A 17,184-nucleotide genomic window follows, 5' to 3' on the forward strand; every position below is an offset into this window, starting at 1 on the left:
AGAAAGTATCTGTTATATAGCTGCCCCAGTACCCAGCCTCTCTCTGTACTATCTAAGGAGTTGGCCTCCCCCTGCTTGCTAATTCCTGTCCCTAGGCTGAATAAGGAAGACCACAAAGCACCTTAAACATCATATTGCTTGACAAATGACATCAATCCCTGGGGTATCTCAGAGAAGCAATGAAATACAGTTAAGTAATAATAACACGAGGGGCACTGCCTGGGAAGGGGCCTGAGGCTGTGCCATCTGTGGGGAGGGTTATGTGGGTGTATACATATGGAATAACCCATTACCCTTGAGGCTTCTGTGCCTTAAGAGTTTCACTGTTGGGGCGCCTGGGTGGCGCAGTCGGTTAAGCGTCCGACTTCAGCCAGGTCACGATCTCGCGGTCTGTGAGTTCGAGCCCCGCATCAGGCTCTGGGCCGATGGCTCGGAGCCTGGAGCCTGTTTCAGATTCTGTGTCTCCCTCTCTCTCTGCCCCTCCCCCGTTCATGCTCTGTCTCTCTCTGTCCCAAAAATAAATAAAAAACGTTGAAAAAAAATTTAAAAAAAAAAAAAAAAAAAAAAAGAGTTTCACTGTTGACATCCTCGATCTCAATTTTTAAAATTGAAAAAAAAAAAAAAGTTTCAAAGTAGTTTTCAGTAGGCAGGGAACAAATATGGTTCAGGTTAATAATGACCCAAAACATTTTTAATAGAAAGTACCACACTGGAAATATTTACCTGTAATGTGGATATTAAAGAAATATTTAAGAAAACAAATTCAGTTCAGATAGGGGTGGGAGTGGGGGTGGTGAGCACTTCACAACTTTAAATCCAAACACCCAAGAATGGGCAAAAGGCATCGATGAGCTAGACTCTTACACAAGGTGGTAAGAAATTCAACACAAGATTAAGACCCAACTATCCTTTCTCAACAACCCAATGGAGACTGAAAGGGTCAAGCTGAATTGCAAGAGAAAACGCTGTTACAAAAAAGACAAAACCCAAGGGACAACATTTTACGGAAGGGAGACCTCAGGGTAAGGAGGTGTAGTCCAACCACGCGGCCCAGGGAGGTGGCTGCTGGTTCCGCAGGCTGACCAAAATACCTGAGAAATTCGAGGAAACTTCCTACAGGAGAAGTCAGTGAATCCTAAGTCATGGAAGCCAGCAGGAATGGAAGGGTTGTTCTGTATGAAAGGCCTTCCCATTGCATCCCTGGGAAGCTGTTTGTGGACAAGCGCGTTGTGGCGTAGCAATCCTCGATGTGTTCGAAAGGTGACACAGCAAATGTCACATCTGGGAGAAAAAAGGGATAGGATATAAGGAGGCAGCCCAATCAGAGTTGCCACTTGTCCAGGAGCCTATTATATTTGTTGTTGCTTCATTTCAATTGAAATAAAAATGGTATAATCTCGAGAAGCCAGTCTGCTCACGGTTAACACCAAGAAAAACGCTTCCTTTAAAAAAGTATTTTATCAACTTCTGGATATCCAAGCTTTGTAGACAGAACAGGTGTGCCCATTAAGACAGCTGGGAACCTGAAGCCACTGTGCTTACTTCTGCTTACCTCAATTATGTGGCATAGAGCGATCATTTCCAAGGTTTTCTCCCTCCCTCGGCTCAGTGGATTTTAGTGATCATAAATGTTTACAAGCCAAACAGCATAAATTTACACCGAACCGAGAGCAATCACGATGGCATCCCTGGTCTCTGATCGGGATGAAATGATAATCAAATTCTCCAACTGAATTAGTAGTCCAAGCCAGTGACTGTGTGTTCAATTCTGATATTACCATCGTAATCTGAAAAATAACTGTAGCTCCCACAGTAAGCAGGAACCACGACTGTGGCAGGCAGGTGGATATCCAGACTTCTATCTTACAGATAAAAACACGGAGGCTCAAAACGTTAAGTGACATGGCCAAGGTCACACAGCCAGTATGAAGCAAAGACAAAATATGAGCCTCCTTCACCCTCCTGCCCACACCTGTTATGATGTCTCCTTTTCCTTGAAAGACCCCCACAGATGCAGTCCATCTAAAGATCAGCACCCCCAACTTCAGAGGTGACCTCCACCTTCAATGTCCTGGGCCACACAGACGTGAAACACACACATTTTATAATGCTTCCTCCACTCTTCATACCAGCATCACCTTCTGGGTCTTCACTCAGAACCACTCTAACAACTATCCTATCATCGGGGTGTTATCAACATCCCCTAGACTGACACTCAATACGGTAGCCATGCAAGCCATGTGGGGCTGCTTAAGTGAATTAAAATTTCCTCAGTGACATCAGGCAGTGCAGTGCAGACCTGACCTGCTGCTATGTTTCCATGACCGCAGAAAGTTCTGTTGGACAGTGCTGTGTGCCTAGCACCTTTCCAAGTATTTGCACGTACACATGCCTTTGCCACTTACGAAACCCCTAAGGCAGGTCCCACGAGTGCTTTACAGAGAAAGAACCTGGGTCTTGGAGGGGTAGGGCGACCTGCTGGAGTCTGCATCTGGACTACATGCACCTTAATGGAAAACTTTTTTTTGCTTTGAGATTCTTCTCTGGAAATAGATAACGAAATGACCCGCGAGGCAGCAGAGTTCATCGTCCTCTCGCGCTGAAAGAAGTGCCAAGTATGTGCAACTCTGCTGTCCTTATCGCGCGGTGGCAGGCCCCAGCAAGCGAGGTCCTGCTGTGCGTCCACCTCTATCTCCGCTGCTACCTCGGCCGTGTCTCGCCATCAAGACTCCTGTCATCATTCAATTAAATTTAGAATGCTGGGTTCCCATGAGCCACTCAAAACACAAAGCTCCTTCTGGGGGAACGGTGCTGAGGTCACCAACCGTGAGACGCCCCAGGGCCCCCACAGTATGGCCACGTTTCCCTCCCTGGCCATCCCTTGCACGCAGCCCACGTTCCGGGGGGATGGCCCCCGAACCACAGGGAACCCTGCCCAAAACACCCAGAGTGCTAAGTCCTAGGCTGTGAGAAAGTTAAGCAGGGAAGCGGTGTGTCTGTGGCTCCTTAGGCGAGGCTCTCCTTCTGTCCAGAACACGCTCAAGTTCCATGCTGCATGTGTGGAGGGGCTGTGACCTTGATGTCCCGTGGCAGCTCTGTCCTTTCCTGTTGCTCTGGAAACGTTTTTCTCTTCTATCATGGGGACTTCAGTCCCCCCAGACCCAAGTTCAATTGCACACTCCTCATAGTCCCCAACCCATCCCTATGCCAGCAGTCCGCTGAAAACTCTGTACTGACCTGAAGGGACAAGAGAAATGTCTGAATTCAGGAAATTTAGTGCTGATCAGATACATATGATAGTAAGAAATCCCTGTTACTTTTTGAAGTTGTGACAATATTTTGGTTATGTCTTTTTTTTTAAACATCCCTTTCCTTTAGAGGTAATGTAATGAAATACTGTTATGTGAAATGTGATGCCTGGGATTTGTTTTGAAATGATCTGGGATGGGGGAAGAGGCGAAACACGATGGGCCGTGAGTTGGTAATTCCTGAAAATGGGGGGAGGGTGCGTGAGAGGGTCATGACATTGTGCTCTCTACTTGTGCTTACATTTGAAATGTTCCTGATACACTTAAAAGAGAGAAACATCTAATTACAAATGGCTAATGAGAGCAGGCTGACTTGTGGCCTCTTTTTCTGAGCTTCAGACATGTCCACAGCACTATCTGTGGTAGATGCGTGTGGGGATTTCAATTTATAAACCCCAGAAGAGAGGTCTTTATGCTGAGTCTCACTGTAGCACAGGTGAAGGGAAGGAACCCATTTCCCCAGCAAACCTACGGGACAATCAGAGCTTCTGGAAAAAAAGGTGGAGGCGCCGAGCCCAGGGCTCGGGAAGGCTCCATGGTGTGGGATTTATGCGCAGGCAGAGTGAGCCACACTCGGTGGGCTGGGCAGTCAAGCCCATGGCCTCATCTGGCTTGGCCTCTTATGAACCCAGAGATGGTGCTGACTGTCTCTCTCCCTCCTTCTACCCCTCTGTCCTGTCTTGGCTGTAAGCAGGTGTGGATTGGGAAGCTGCAGGAAACAGAAGCTGGTCTGTGCCCTCCCTGGAAGGTGAGAACAAGAGGAGGTGAGAAAGTCTAGGGTAGGCACCAAGGGCTGTCACCCACTAGGCACTCTGCACCTGAAGTCTGCACTCTCTCTTGCCAAATTAATTGTAGCACTGACTACAAACACCTAAACTCATTCAGTCCAACAACCCCACGAGACAAACAGCACTAGTAGGAAGCGATGAGTGTGTGATCGATCATTCAGTTACACCTGAAAGTTGGCCCTGGTTCCTCGCTCAGCTTTCCCTGCACCTTGCAGAGAGGGGCTCATTGATCAAAGTCCAGTAAAGGCTGGGTGGGGCACTCATAAAAAAAAAAAAAAAGTCATGCATACATTAACTATTTTATCTAATCTAAAACATAGACAGTTGGCCCTTGTTATTGGTGGGTTCCGTATTTGTGGATTTGCTTACTTGTTAAAATGTATCTGAAAACCCCAAATGAATACTGGCAGCACATCTGAGGACATGCACAGAGAGGAGAAAAACTGGAGTTGCCCTCTGCGCATTCCTGGCTATGGCTGAACGCAATGCTGCCCTGCCATCTTGTTTCAGCTCCCATCGTACATGAGTGTCCTTCTGCAGTCTATGTAGAGCCATATTTCTAGCATTTCTGTGCTTTTTGCTGGTAATTTCATGGCTTAAAATGGCTCCCAGCACAGAGCTAACATGCCACCTATACTACACAAGTGCAAAAAACAGTGATGTGCCTTGTGGCAAAAATGCGTGTGTCAGGCAAACTTTGTTCAGGCGTGAATTACAGTGCTATTGGCTGTGAGTTCACTGTTAATGAGTCAGCGGTATTTTTTTTTTTTTAATGTTTATTTTTGAGAGAGAGAGAGAGAGAGAGTGAGCAGGGGAGGGAAAGAGAGAGGGAGATGCAGAATCTGAAGCAGGCTCCAGGCTCTGAGCTATCCTATCAGTGCAGAGCCCGATGCGGGGCTTGAACTCACAAGCTGTGAGATCGTGACCTAAGCTGAAGTCGGATGCTTAATGGACTGAGCCACCCAGGTGCCCCGAGTCAGTGGTATTCATTCAGATTTCCTTAAACAGAAACAAAAGTTTCTGTACTGATTAGCTGATGAAAATGTAGACAGAGGCTTGTAGGAAACGGTACCCTGTGTTTCCTCTAGGAACAACATTTAACATTCGCTAATTCTGTGTTTGCTGCAATCTTCAGGGACATAAAGAGCAGTAACCGATCCCACATTCACTCTCCAAGGGCTTGTGTTTGAGTCCAGCTGCACCCAGAGAAGTTCCATGTGTTTGTTAGGGCGCGAATCATGCTCCCCATTCAACATCTTTGATACACAGTTTTAGACTCTTTGAGGCAGAGCAAGAACTTAGATTTTTGCATATCAAGCTAAAGCAGAATTCTTTTAGGATTTATGATCCTTTTAGGCTTTTATGATTATTTCTCTCAACTGCTCACAGATGTCTCGCCTACCCTAAATTTGACAGGAATTTAAAAAAGTATCTGTCTAATCTGGACCACAAACAAGACAGCCCAACTTAGCTTTCACAGAGATTATTCTTTTTTTTTTTTTGGTGTTTATTTTTGAAAGAGAACGAGAGAGCGTGTGCTTGTGGAGGAGGGGCGGGGGGTGGGGTGGGGGTGGGGACAGAGGATCCAAAGCTGGCTCTGTGCTGACAGCAGAGAGCTTGACGCGAGGCTCGAAGTCACGAACCATGAGATCAAGACCTGAGCCAAAGTTGGACACTTAACCGACTGAGCCACCCACACGCCCCTCACACAGATTATGCTTATAAAAAAATTTCACAAGCTTATACAAAATTCTATTGATTATAGGAAATGATCGCAAGTATTACTGACATAAACAGGCTGGGTATACATAATACTGACTCTTGGTATCATGCAAGTCGACTGCAAAAGGTGAGCAGGTGAGCCTGAGAACTGGGCTGCAAACTTTGGAAGCTGTATGACGCCTGGTAAGTAGAAAGTTTTTGAGCATGTACCCTTATCCGTTTGTTGTTTAACACACAAATGTGTGTGCGTGCGTGTTATGTGTAGGTATTTGCACATGTCAGGTAAGTCACAAAATACAAAAATAAACATTTTTAAAGGGTTAGATAAAAGGTCTATCATTTTTTTCTTCTACTCCAGAGACCTTTCTGAATACCCTCCCTGAGTCTACTGCATCAGTGTGACGCCTGCTATGAAAATTCATTGTGGGGGCACCTGAGTGGCTCAGTGGGTTAAGCGACTGACTTCGGCTCAGGTCATGATCTCTCAGTCTGTGAGTTCAAGCCCTGTGTCGGGCTCTGCGCCGACAGCTCAGAGCCTGGAGCCTGTTTCGGATTCTGTGTCTCCCTCTCTCTCTGCCCCCCTCCCCCCTCACTTTCTGTCTCTCAATAACAAATAAATGTTAAAAAAAAAAAATTAAAAAAAAAAAGAAAATTCAGCGTGAGGGGCAACAGAAGTCAGTTTTCTACAAGGGAGTAGAGTGTCTCGTAATGTGACAATTAGAATTTACTGCACTTCTATCACAGCTGTGAGTTTTGAAGGATACCATTTTCTTCACTTATCTCTCACACGTCTATCCCTTCCTTCATTCTCTTGTTCACTTTCAAACCCCTCCCATCTCTGGCATCTGGGTTAGTTTCACACATAGTAGGTGCTCAATAAATACATGGCTGACAACCAGCACCGACCACATGCTCTGTGTCCTCCCCCGTGTAAGGTACCTGGGGAGTGGTATGGGATGGGCTCAGGGATCAGGGACAGTGGGGGAGGGGAAGTGGAGGTCGTGTGACCTTGGACCACTCATTTCATCTGCATTTTGGCTGCCAGCTGGGCAGAATTTCCCAAACAGGCCTGAGACAGGAATCTGCCTCCTCATGACCTTCTTAGTATAGTGAGAATTAAGTGAGAGTCTAAGGACATTTGATGCCACAAGCCTTGAGAGCTCTTCCCCATCCTTCTCTGGGCCTCTGTTTTCTCATCTGTAAAATGGGCATTTTTAGAGCTACTATCAGTGACGGAGAACCAAATGCTTGGGAACCTGCAAGGTGCTATTTAACCATTATCGTACACTGCTAGGAACAAGAACCATCAGGAGTAGCCCATTTCCTGGCCACTCTAGCTAACATGAGAATGCAGGGAAAATGAATTTTAATTGCAAAGGATGTGTTCTCTCTCTTCATTTTCAAGAACTCCACCATTGTCTCCACTGCTTCTGTTTCATCTTGAGACTCACAGGAGAAATGCATGTCCTTCCTGGTTGCCACCTGCTCCCCCTCACGGCCCCCACTCCTGCCCCCCCCCCCCACAACCCCGGGCCTCCACTTCTGCTCCCAGGGCCACAGCTCAGAAGAGAAGCACATGTCATCCTAGCCTGCACGTGCACCAAGAGCCTTCTAAGTAAGACCTAAACAAGGCCCACATCCACAATTTCACACCTCTGTTTTCATGGGATTCAATCAAGGCACTACTATTTCACTTCTGAAAAGATACAGAATGTCATCTCGCAAACAAGCGGCGGGAAAGTGGCAGAGGAAAAAAAAATCTGCTTTGAAACCAGAAGCATATTGTGAGGCTAGTTAAAAGGAAGAAAATAAAACCCCACAGAAAAACATTGCCTCCCATCTTATGCTTGGCACCTGTTGGCAGACCTTGAATAAAACCAGTGTGGAAAACCATCACCCAGAAACATTTGGACGGGTCTTTGTCAGCCAGAGACACTCCGGTTCAACCAGCCTTCCCAAGGCCCCTGGGGAAAAAACACTTTGCAACTGTATTTCTAAAGAGCTCTTCAAGGACAATGGAGGTCACTGTCAATCTGTGGGCAATGCTGCTTGTTGTAGGCTCTGATCTTGGGGTATTTGCTAACCTCACTTGGGCTTGTCAGTCTTCATTAAGACCACAGCCATTGGTCAGGTGGTCCCCGCAACTCTCCCTTCATCCCCGCTTGTGGGATCTCTCAATCCTGCCCTGGATGGTACTCCAGGTACTCATGGACCATACCATTGCAAAACATTCAGAAGGAATAGGGCTGTACTTTAATCATCCTAGGACCAAGGACTGTTGTAGGGCAGTTTCATCTTGCGTGTGATTTTGACAATGTGCCTGAGGGAAATCTTACAAATTGAGATTGCTTTTTTTAAAAACTTAATTAAAAAAAATTTGTTTTTAAAGTTTATTTTGGGGAGACAGAGAGAGAGTGCAGGCGGGGGAGGGGCAGAGTGAGAGGGAGACACAGAATCTGAAGCAGGCTTCAGACCCTGAGCTGTCAGCACAGAGCCTGACGCAAGGCTCGGAATCATGAATCGCAGGATCATGCCCTGGGCTGAAGTTGGACACTCAACTGACTCAGCTACCCAGGTGCCCCTCCAGTTATAGGATTGAAAAATTCTAACAGGGTGCCTGGGTGGCTCAGTCATTAAGCATCTGACTTTGGCTCAAGTCATGATGTCACAGTTCCTGAGTTTGTGTCTCACATTGGGTGAGCATGAGCCTTAGGTAAAACACAAGCCCCACTTTGGGTGAGCCCCGCTTCTCTCTCTCTCTGCTCCTTGCTCACTTGTGCACCTCTCTCTTTCTGCCCCTCTGGAAAAAAAGAAAAAAAGATGCTAACAGAACTCCATTGATACTTCTAAAAACAAAAGTTTCTCTTTTTGGGTGGCACCTGTGTGGCTCAGTTAAGTGTCCAACTCTTGATTTTGGCCCAGGTCATGATCTCATGGTTTGTGAGTTCAAGCCCCAAGTCAGGCTCTGTGCTGACAGAGCCCCTCTCTGCCCCTCCCACACTTGAACACACACAGGCATGCTCTCTCTCAAAAAAATAAACAAAAAATTAAAACCCTCCTTTAAATGTTTTATTCTTTTAAAATCACATACTGAAATAAATTACTCGAAGGGAAACAAAAACTCATCAGTGGAAAAAACTCCCAAGGACAAGGTGAGGTTACACATCAAACAGGAATGAATGCCCATACAGACATTCGGCCCACCCTCAGCTTACACACGCACACCCATACACACCTGTATGTGAGCCCCCAATCATTCTGCTTGCAGAAACGGTGTTTCTGCACCCCAATGCAGTTCACCAGAGCCGATTTCACCCAGAAAACACGTGAATTCCAGCACATGACAGCATATGCTTCCATAAGAAAGAAACCTGAATTCAGAATACTGGAGATTTTACCATTCTCACTTTGTCACCTATGACGGACCAGCCTCCCACAGAGCTGCTCAGTCACGGCGGCTCCTACTCCTGGGGTGGGGGCCCCACGGCTGTGTTAGGGTCGGGCAGCAAGGCAAGAGCTATGGTTCGGGGCATGCAGTCACGGCCTCGTAACAGCAGAGGCAAGAGGCACAAGGCCTGCAGCTTATCTGCTCCCCCCACCTTCCTTAGCACCGCTTGCAAAGTCACCGGAGGGTATGGGTAGGTGCGAAGCACAGATAGGAGGGGGCTGGGGTGGGGGGTCTTAAGGGAGTGAAATGCCTCCCAGCAGCATGTGGGGGTGCTGTGAGCTAAGTTTCCACTGTGGCCCCGGGGGCTGGAGGTCTGCACGACAACCACACAGAGCCTTCAATATGTACTTTATCCACAGCCCTTCTTGTCCCTTCTCCTTCAGAAATTAAGCAAATAAGCAAAATTACACAGCACACTGGCCCTGGCCTTGGAGGGCCTGGACAGAGCACATTCGGAGCACAGTCGGAGAAGCCTGAGTCTCACAGGAACAGTGAACTAACTGCACTGGTCTTGAAGCCACACAGAGACCCAACCCCTCCAGCCACAGCTCAGCCCCTGCCCCTGGCTGTCACAGGCACACAGACAGCAAGGCAAGGACAGAACAAGCCAGCTCCAGCAGGTCAAGGAAATACTCTCCTTCGTTAGCTGAGGGGACTGGCTGTCCTTTTAATTCTCAAAGGACTTTAATGAAAATGAATGCTCTTATTCATACCCACATCCACCACCAGTCTTAAAAAGACAAAAGTCGGAATTTTCAATCACCGAATTGAGGACTGACCCCTGTCACAGTGTGCCTGTGGTAATGAGGCAGAACACCGTGGTATCAGTTATTTTATTTATTTACTTATCTATTTATTTAGTTTTTAGTATTTATTTTGAGAGAGAAAGACAGAGAGAGAGAGAGAGAGAAAATCTGAAGCAGACTCCATGCTGACAGCAAAGACACCCATGAACTGTGAGATCATGACTTGGGCCCAAGTTGGATGCTTAACTGGCTGAGCCACTCAGGCACCCCGATATCAGTTCTTTTATAACACACGCCCTTGTAAGAAGACACTACAGCCTTCCTTCTTATTTATTTCTTCAAAGAAAACTATACGTAGGCCTGTGCTAGGGTAGAAATGCAGTGTGACAAATGTGCTACTACAGTCTGGGCATTCTGGGTAGGGAACGGAGGAAGCCCTAAACGAAGCCAGCGGTTTGGAAGGCTCACAGCAGAGCCAACAGTTACACATCAGGAATAGCTCTCACCTGGGGCACCTGGGTGGCTCAGTCAGTTAAGTGTCCGACTCCCGTTCAGGTCATGATCTTGCGATTTGTGAGTTCGAGCCCTGTGTTGGGGTCTGTGCTGACCGCTCAGAGCCTGGAGCCTGCTTCCGGTTCTGTGTTTCCCTCTCTCTCTGCCCCTCACCCACCTGTGCTCTTTTTCTCTCTCTCTCAAAAGTAAATAAACTTAAAAAAAAAAAAGGAATAGGTCTCACCATTAAGGACACCAGCCCTGAAATTAGCAATGTGTCCACACTCTCTGGAGCGGGTTTCCAAAGTACTTGAGAAGGAAGCATGCGCACCTTTCAAAGATGAAGAGTCAAGCCAAGGTAAATCTGAAGGCAAATGTATCAGCAACGGGACTTACAGAAGTGGAGAGCGAGGCCACAGAGAAGCTTTAAAACAAAACCCCCAAATCATGTGGCTAAACAATTGGGAAATTAGCTCCTCCCAGTGCCTGCTACAGTAGTGCTGTACTCATCCGGTGACCACAGCTCTCTGGGCCAAGAAGAGAGCTCTGAAGTCAACCGAAAGCTCAAGAGCAGGCGAAAGAGATAAGCAGCGCCCCCTCCAGGCGTCTCCCCTGTACACCAGTATCACATCTACCTACCATCATGGCAGTTAAGGGGGAAAACATATATTTACTATGCCAAACATATTTTGGAAAAACTGCTTCGGCAAATCTCAAACATTAGGAAACACCTTTCTTCAGAACTCTCAGGCCTCCCCAACAATCTAAGGAAAATGATGTGTGGTTCCACTATTTAAGGAACCTTCAAGCTTCCGTCAAGTTCCTTCAAGCTTCTGTCTGGCTTTCACAGTTGGATTACAAAATTTGGTAGGTAGGACTCAAACCAAATTTAAACAGCCATTCAGCTTCCCAATCTTTACAAAAGCAGAACTAGAAAAAAGCAGCTCTTTGTAACAATAAAGACTAGAAGACAAACTGCTTTTATGTTTTCTGTCAATTATAAATAGTACCTGGGAGAAGCCCTGGAATTTGACTCTTCAATTTCCTAGGAATGGGATACCCATTCCATGTCTGTTGCAGTCTGAGGCCTGGCTTGCCCCCTTCATCCTCGCCACAAGTCCTCAAATGCATTTTCCAGATGGGCAAACAGCGTCGGCTCGCCCGGGGGGCCAGGGAGATGCCAGGTAGCAGGCTGGGCTGGATGGAGCTAGTCAGCTTAACTCCACTTTGCTATGCTTCTGTTCAGAGGACAGTGATTTGCAGATGCCCTCAGCTCCTTCTACAACCCATGGCACAATCTTAATGTCTGGACACCAGACAGGGGCTCACCTGTGAGCCTTCCCTGCCACTAATACTCCCTGAGCAGCCAGAGGGCCCGGCCCTTGTCATCAGAACCTGTGAGATACCTTGCTGAGAACACTCAGCTCACCCTGGCTACTTCCTTGATATACTGAATTTCTTGCCCATTACATTGTTTTAGCCGAGAGACTGACATTCCTTCTTAAAAGGGATTTCATGCTCCATTTTTTCCTGCTCTGTCTCCAGAGGCAAGAAGGGGTAAGTGCAAACAACCTCTCCTTGGAGCCCCACCCGGTTCAGACATTCCTGCCCTGGTGCCCACCCTTCCCCGCCCTCCCTCCCGTCCAGCCAGAGAACTGACATCCAACAGCTGCACTAATCTCTCCCAGTTGCTGGGAGCAACAGTGAGGGCCCTGTGACAGGGCCCTGGCCGGTGGCTGGCGGGTGGCGGCTTGCCCTCCCCACACCCAGGAATCTGCCAGACTGCACACTGCGTCCCGACACCCTGCCCGGATGGTTCAACCAACCAGCATGGCGTGAAGTCAGGGCGGGTCAGAGGCACTTCATCGTGGGCAGGTTAAGTGCAGAAGCCAGTGGCCGCCTTGGCTCTGAATAGTCCAAGTCGTGGGGAGGCCCCTCTGGCAGGGTGGAGAGGGGGATCCTGACAAAGGTGCCTCCGACTTCCAGGTTGGCCAGGGGGACATGTCCCCTGCCTCCTCACTCAGCCCCCGGCACCATTTCAAAGCTGCCTCCACTTGGCCAAGCCATGGACCCCTGGGAGTCTTAAGTACAAGATGCTGATGAATACTTTTTATACCCTTTTCCCTATTTTTAGGAGTACATTTAAGTGTGGGCCCAATGCCATGTGAATTAGTCTTTAGGGGCTCCCTGTAGGTGATGGGGGTGTGTATGGGGAGGGTGGTGCGGGGAAGGGAGCCAAACATTCCTTGGAACACTTGAGAATCCAGCAGAAAGAAGGTTCTGGCACCTCCCTCCACCACTAAGATGAAGGGGGTGCCTTTCAGCCTGGCCTGCGTGCCTGTAACATCACTTATCCTCATCGTGCAGGTGCGGGACAAGCTCTCATGCAGCCGGAAGGGTGAACCTGTCAGAGCCCACTGTGTTCCCCACATACTAATTCTTGACATAGATTTAAGGGCATCGCCTTAAAACTTTTCTTACTGACAATCAAGATCAATAATTTGATCAGACGGAGGAGAGCCTCCACCTACAGGACACAGTGAAGTGTCACAACATCCAGTGCAAAATGTCAAGGGAAGCTTTACACTAACTGGATCAGGCTCCCTCTGCTTCGACAATAGGCAGCTTGTGCCCTTCATGGCCCTGAATGTATCCCTTTCGCTTTGTTTTAGAACTTCCCATTTACTTGTTTCCTGACTGGCCCTGGAGGGGCCCTGTCTCTAACATCATTGTATTTTTTCCTTCAAGTCTGGTGGAGTGCCTGGCACACAAGAAACACTCAATCATTTGGATATGTTTTAACTAAAATAATTTAAAAGTTATTCACCACCCGACCTTTAATCGAGAAGCCACGTAAGATTATACAATAAGTTTTGCTATATTTTGCCCTTGGCAGCAGTCACAGAGCCATGGTAACCACCCAGCTGTCAACCCTCCTGGCCCAGCCCCCGCCAGCCTGAGACAAGTCATTCAGACACAAGCCCAGGGGCCTTTACAGCCAAGCTGCTGCCTCGGTGCCCTGCCTGCCGTAGGTGGGCTTGTCCTGGACCTACACCTGTGTGGTGGGTTGCTGTGCCCCTGAAATGTGGCTGGTTCAAACTGAGATGGGCTGTTACTGCACCTCACTCACTGAACTGCACAGGCCTTGTATGTAAAGAGGAAGGTAAAATACATCCCTGACAATTTTTATACTGATTACGTGTTGATGTTATATTTTGGTATCACTGGTATAATGAACAAAGAAACATGATTAATCTTGCCTACTTCTTTTTACCTTTTTTAAATAAGTGTTTATTTATTTATTTTGAGAGAGAGAGAGAGAGAGAGAGAGAGAGGACATGAGCGGAGGAGGGACAGACAGAGACACAGAATCCGAAGCAGGCTCCAGGCTCCAAGCTGTCAGCACAGAGCCCGATGCGGGGCCTGAAGCCACGAACCGTGAGATCATGGCCTGAGCTGAAGCTGGATGCTTAACCGACTGAGGTACCCTCTTTTTACTTTTTAAAATGTGACTACTAGAACGTTTAAAGTACTGTCCCTCACCCCTGATTCCAAATGCCAGCTCTCAATAAGCCCTCCTTGTCTAGGAGGATGTGGATTTACTGTTGGTCATGTCTGGGCACAAGCAATGCCCAGCACGAAGAGCTAGAATGGCTACCAGCAGCTCCCTGTCTTCCCTTTGCTCCATGCTAACACACACTTCATTAATTTGAAACACAGAGGAAGGGAGAACGGCCTCAGCAGTTACACGGGTTTGGATCTCCAACACTTTTTATTAAGGGATAACAGGCACCTGGCCAGCTTTGGGGGGTGGAGGGGGTGAGGGCAGAAGAGCGAGAAACCAACAGCTGTTTTGAGTTATAAACTTTCTGTTTGAACTGGTAGCATCCCACTGTGGTTCTGCTGCCTTTGGGGTTTGCAAATGGAGTTGGTGTCTATTTTAGCTCTGGGTTAACAAGCAGCCTCTCCCACCGGCTACTGTCACAGTTCACTGCCTGGCTGGGCCCTGCCGGCTCATGCCTGCCCCCATGGCCTCCTCTGATAGCAGGCTATTATGTGGAACAGGAGAGCAGAGAGGAGAAAAGGGAAATTAACTGTGTTCTGTAATCAAGTCCCTTTGGTTTCCAGATGCAAGCCCCACCCCCGCACAACAACAGCCACTAGTTGGGGGATGGCTTGCTCACCACCCCCCCCCCACAATGGATGCGCTGTGGGCACAGCATCTGGGGGCTCCCGTGGGGTGGAAGGCTGCCAGAAGGGGCTGAGGCCCAGCCAGGCTACCGAGCAACTCCAGTCAACCCCTCTCCAGACAAAGGGCATTATTCCTGAGTAGGCGAGGAAAATAGGCAGGACTTGAGGCTCAACTTCACAGATCATCTGCCCTGTTGGCCTTGCAGTCACGGCAAGTGAATTGCCCACCAAACTGTGCAGAACGGGACAACCAGTGTCCAACGCAGGGCCTGTCCCCACCTCTGAATAGCAGGCCCAGCCTGTCCCTGGGGCAAGTGCTTGTCCAGAGGGCCCCGCTGCAGGGGAACCCACTCCCTCATCCAGGCCACCATGTGAGAAGGGGACACTCGAGTGTCCTCTATCACTGCTATACGTGGTGCTGTACAGGCTCCAGCTACTCAAAAATCTCTCGTGAGACTCAAATTATTTTTCCCGTAGGATAGAATTATCTGGAAGGGGACAAATGGGTAGTTCTGAAGATGAACTATGATCCCAGACTAAAGCACGAAGTGAAACAAAACACACAGAGGAGCTCAGAGACAGGCACTGTGTTCCCTCTGTAGTGCCAGCTCGAGTGGCTATCCAGCAGCAACGTGGGGTGGGGGGCGGGGTCCCACGTGCTGTCTGCTGCCTCTGCCCACGACTTGCCTGTCTGGTCACTTCTCCTCTGTTTGCTCAGGTCCTCGGTTGAGAAAACTATTTCAATATTCACCACCTACCACAAGCCCACATCCTGGGGATGCTGCGGATGCTAATGAAACCATTAACGTTCCCAAATCTCTCAGGACCAGAGGGCCCGCAAAAGGAAGAGCCAAGTGCTTTTTCTTGGTAGACAAAAGAACAGCTGTTAAAGAGACCAACCCCTAGAATTTAAGGCCGGAAAGGGAACACAGGGACTACCTGGTCCAGCTCTCCTTCAAGGTTCAAATATAGCTGATCCAGGCCCCATGTGAGTAGGATGGGGTCCAGGGGTTCTGACCACCAGTCCCTGCCCTCTCCTACGCGGTCTGCAATTCCCCAAGACGGGGGAGTTATGAAAAGACATTTTGTAGCACTTCAACTGCTCAGCAGTTTAAACTTTTCATGGATTCTTTTTTCCCCCTAATGGAAAAAATGTCAAGCTGATGTGATTAAGTGTAATCGTCTGACATGGCTTTAAGCCGCCATAGGGTTAGGCTTTTCCTACAACACAGAAGCCTTCAACCTGGTCAGACTTCTGAACTCCCAAATCACACCCAAATGCCTTGTCCTGAGGAAGGAAATCTGGCCCATATGTCGGTGAGTCAGACAGGTGTCCAGATTTCCATACTCCCAAGCTGCCTTCTGAAGCCCAGAGCTGCGGGCACAGAGGCGCTCGCCTCCGCTCTGGGTGAACCTTCGGCTGTGCCTTGCAGGCCACAGCTTCCAAGTCTTCTAGTGCCCCTATGGCACCTGGTTCTTTTCAATGCTCAGAAACCGTGGCAGTAGCATTTTAAAAGTGGCAATTCTGTAGGAAAACGTTCCAGACCTGTCACGGAGAACACAGGACTTTCTTCCTGATGAAGAAGTTCTCCGAGAAGATAGGGAAGGAAGGCCAAGTCCACCTTGTCCCCAGCCCTGCCCTGAACACTGCTGGAAACTCCTATCACCTTCTCTGCTTGGGCAGGTGAGGAACCAGGAAAGCTGGAGCCAGCAAAGACCAAAAATGGAACCCAGAAGAGCAGAACAATCATGTCTCACTATCTTACTGTGACAGCCTTCACGTTAGGCTGAGTGTCTTGCACGAAGCAGAACAGAACTCCTCTTACCCCAAACTGCTTTCTCAGGTTTCTGTGCTACCAATCCAGTTGAAACATGGATGAGCACCTGGCATGCCCTTCCGTCCTTACCACACTGTTGCACAAGCTAACAATCACTTGGGCTGCAACACCTTTTGTGTTACAGACAATGTGCCTGATGCTCAAAAGCCCCCTGTGACGGGGCACCCTGTGCACAGTGGACTCTCAGCAAAGGCTCCAAGGGCCCTCCCAGCAGCGAAATGGAAGTGCAGTGAACACACCCTGTGGCTACAGCCACTTCTTCCTTCTGACACTTCTCAGCCTGGTTTCTTCCCTGCACCATCCACCTTTCTTACTAGCTGCCTTGCTGTCATCAAACTCAAGTTAAATCCCATTAGCCCAGTTTGGAGGACTGGGGAATAAAGACAGGTCATAGGCCAGAAAGAAACAGAAGGAAAAAGAGCTTTCCAGAGTACAGCTGTGTCCCACTCTTTCTCCTACCTTAGTGGGTTATCTGAGTGGGTCTCCATGTGGGTCTCCAGTCCATACTTGCAAACGAACTCCTTGAAACATATTGGGCAGTGAAACACTTCGTCCACCTTCTCCAGATCACCCGCCTGCCCATCTTCTACCATCTTGGGGAAAGGGAAAAAAGTGAAGTCAGGAAGGTGGTCTCCCACGTGGGTCCGCTTC

At 48.4% G+C, this 17,184-nt stretch overlaps 1 protein-coding gene across 7 annotated transcripts in view; it reads right to left on the minus strand.

Annotated features, from left to right (window-relative positions):
- RREB1 (ras responsive element binding protein 1) overlaps positions 1 to 17,184 on the minus strand; it is a 183,528-nt gene that overhangs the window by 20,336 nt on the left and 146,008 nt on the right. For all 7 annotated transcript variants that reach the window (XM_058733096.1, XM_058733099.1, XM_058733100.1 and 4 more), the window contains 2 exons: positions 16,993 to 17,126; positions 1,092 to 1,281 (listed from right to left, as the gene is read on the minus strand). In XM_058733096.1, coding sequence (XP_058589079.1) covers positions 1,092 to 1,281; positions 16,993 to 17,126 — 324 coding nt within the window. The remainder of the gene's footprint in view (positions 1 to 1,091; positions 1,282 to 16,992; positions 17,127 to 17,184) is intronic.

Source organism: Neofelis nebulosa, chromosome 6 (genome assembly GCF_028018385.1).
Source record: "Neofelis nebulosa isolate mNeoNeb1 chromosome 6, mNeoNeb1.pri, whole genome shotgun sequence".
NCBI lineage: Eukaryota > Metazoa > Chordata > Mammalia > Carnivora > Felidae > Neofelis > Neofelis nebulosa.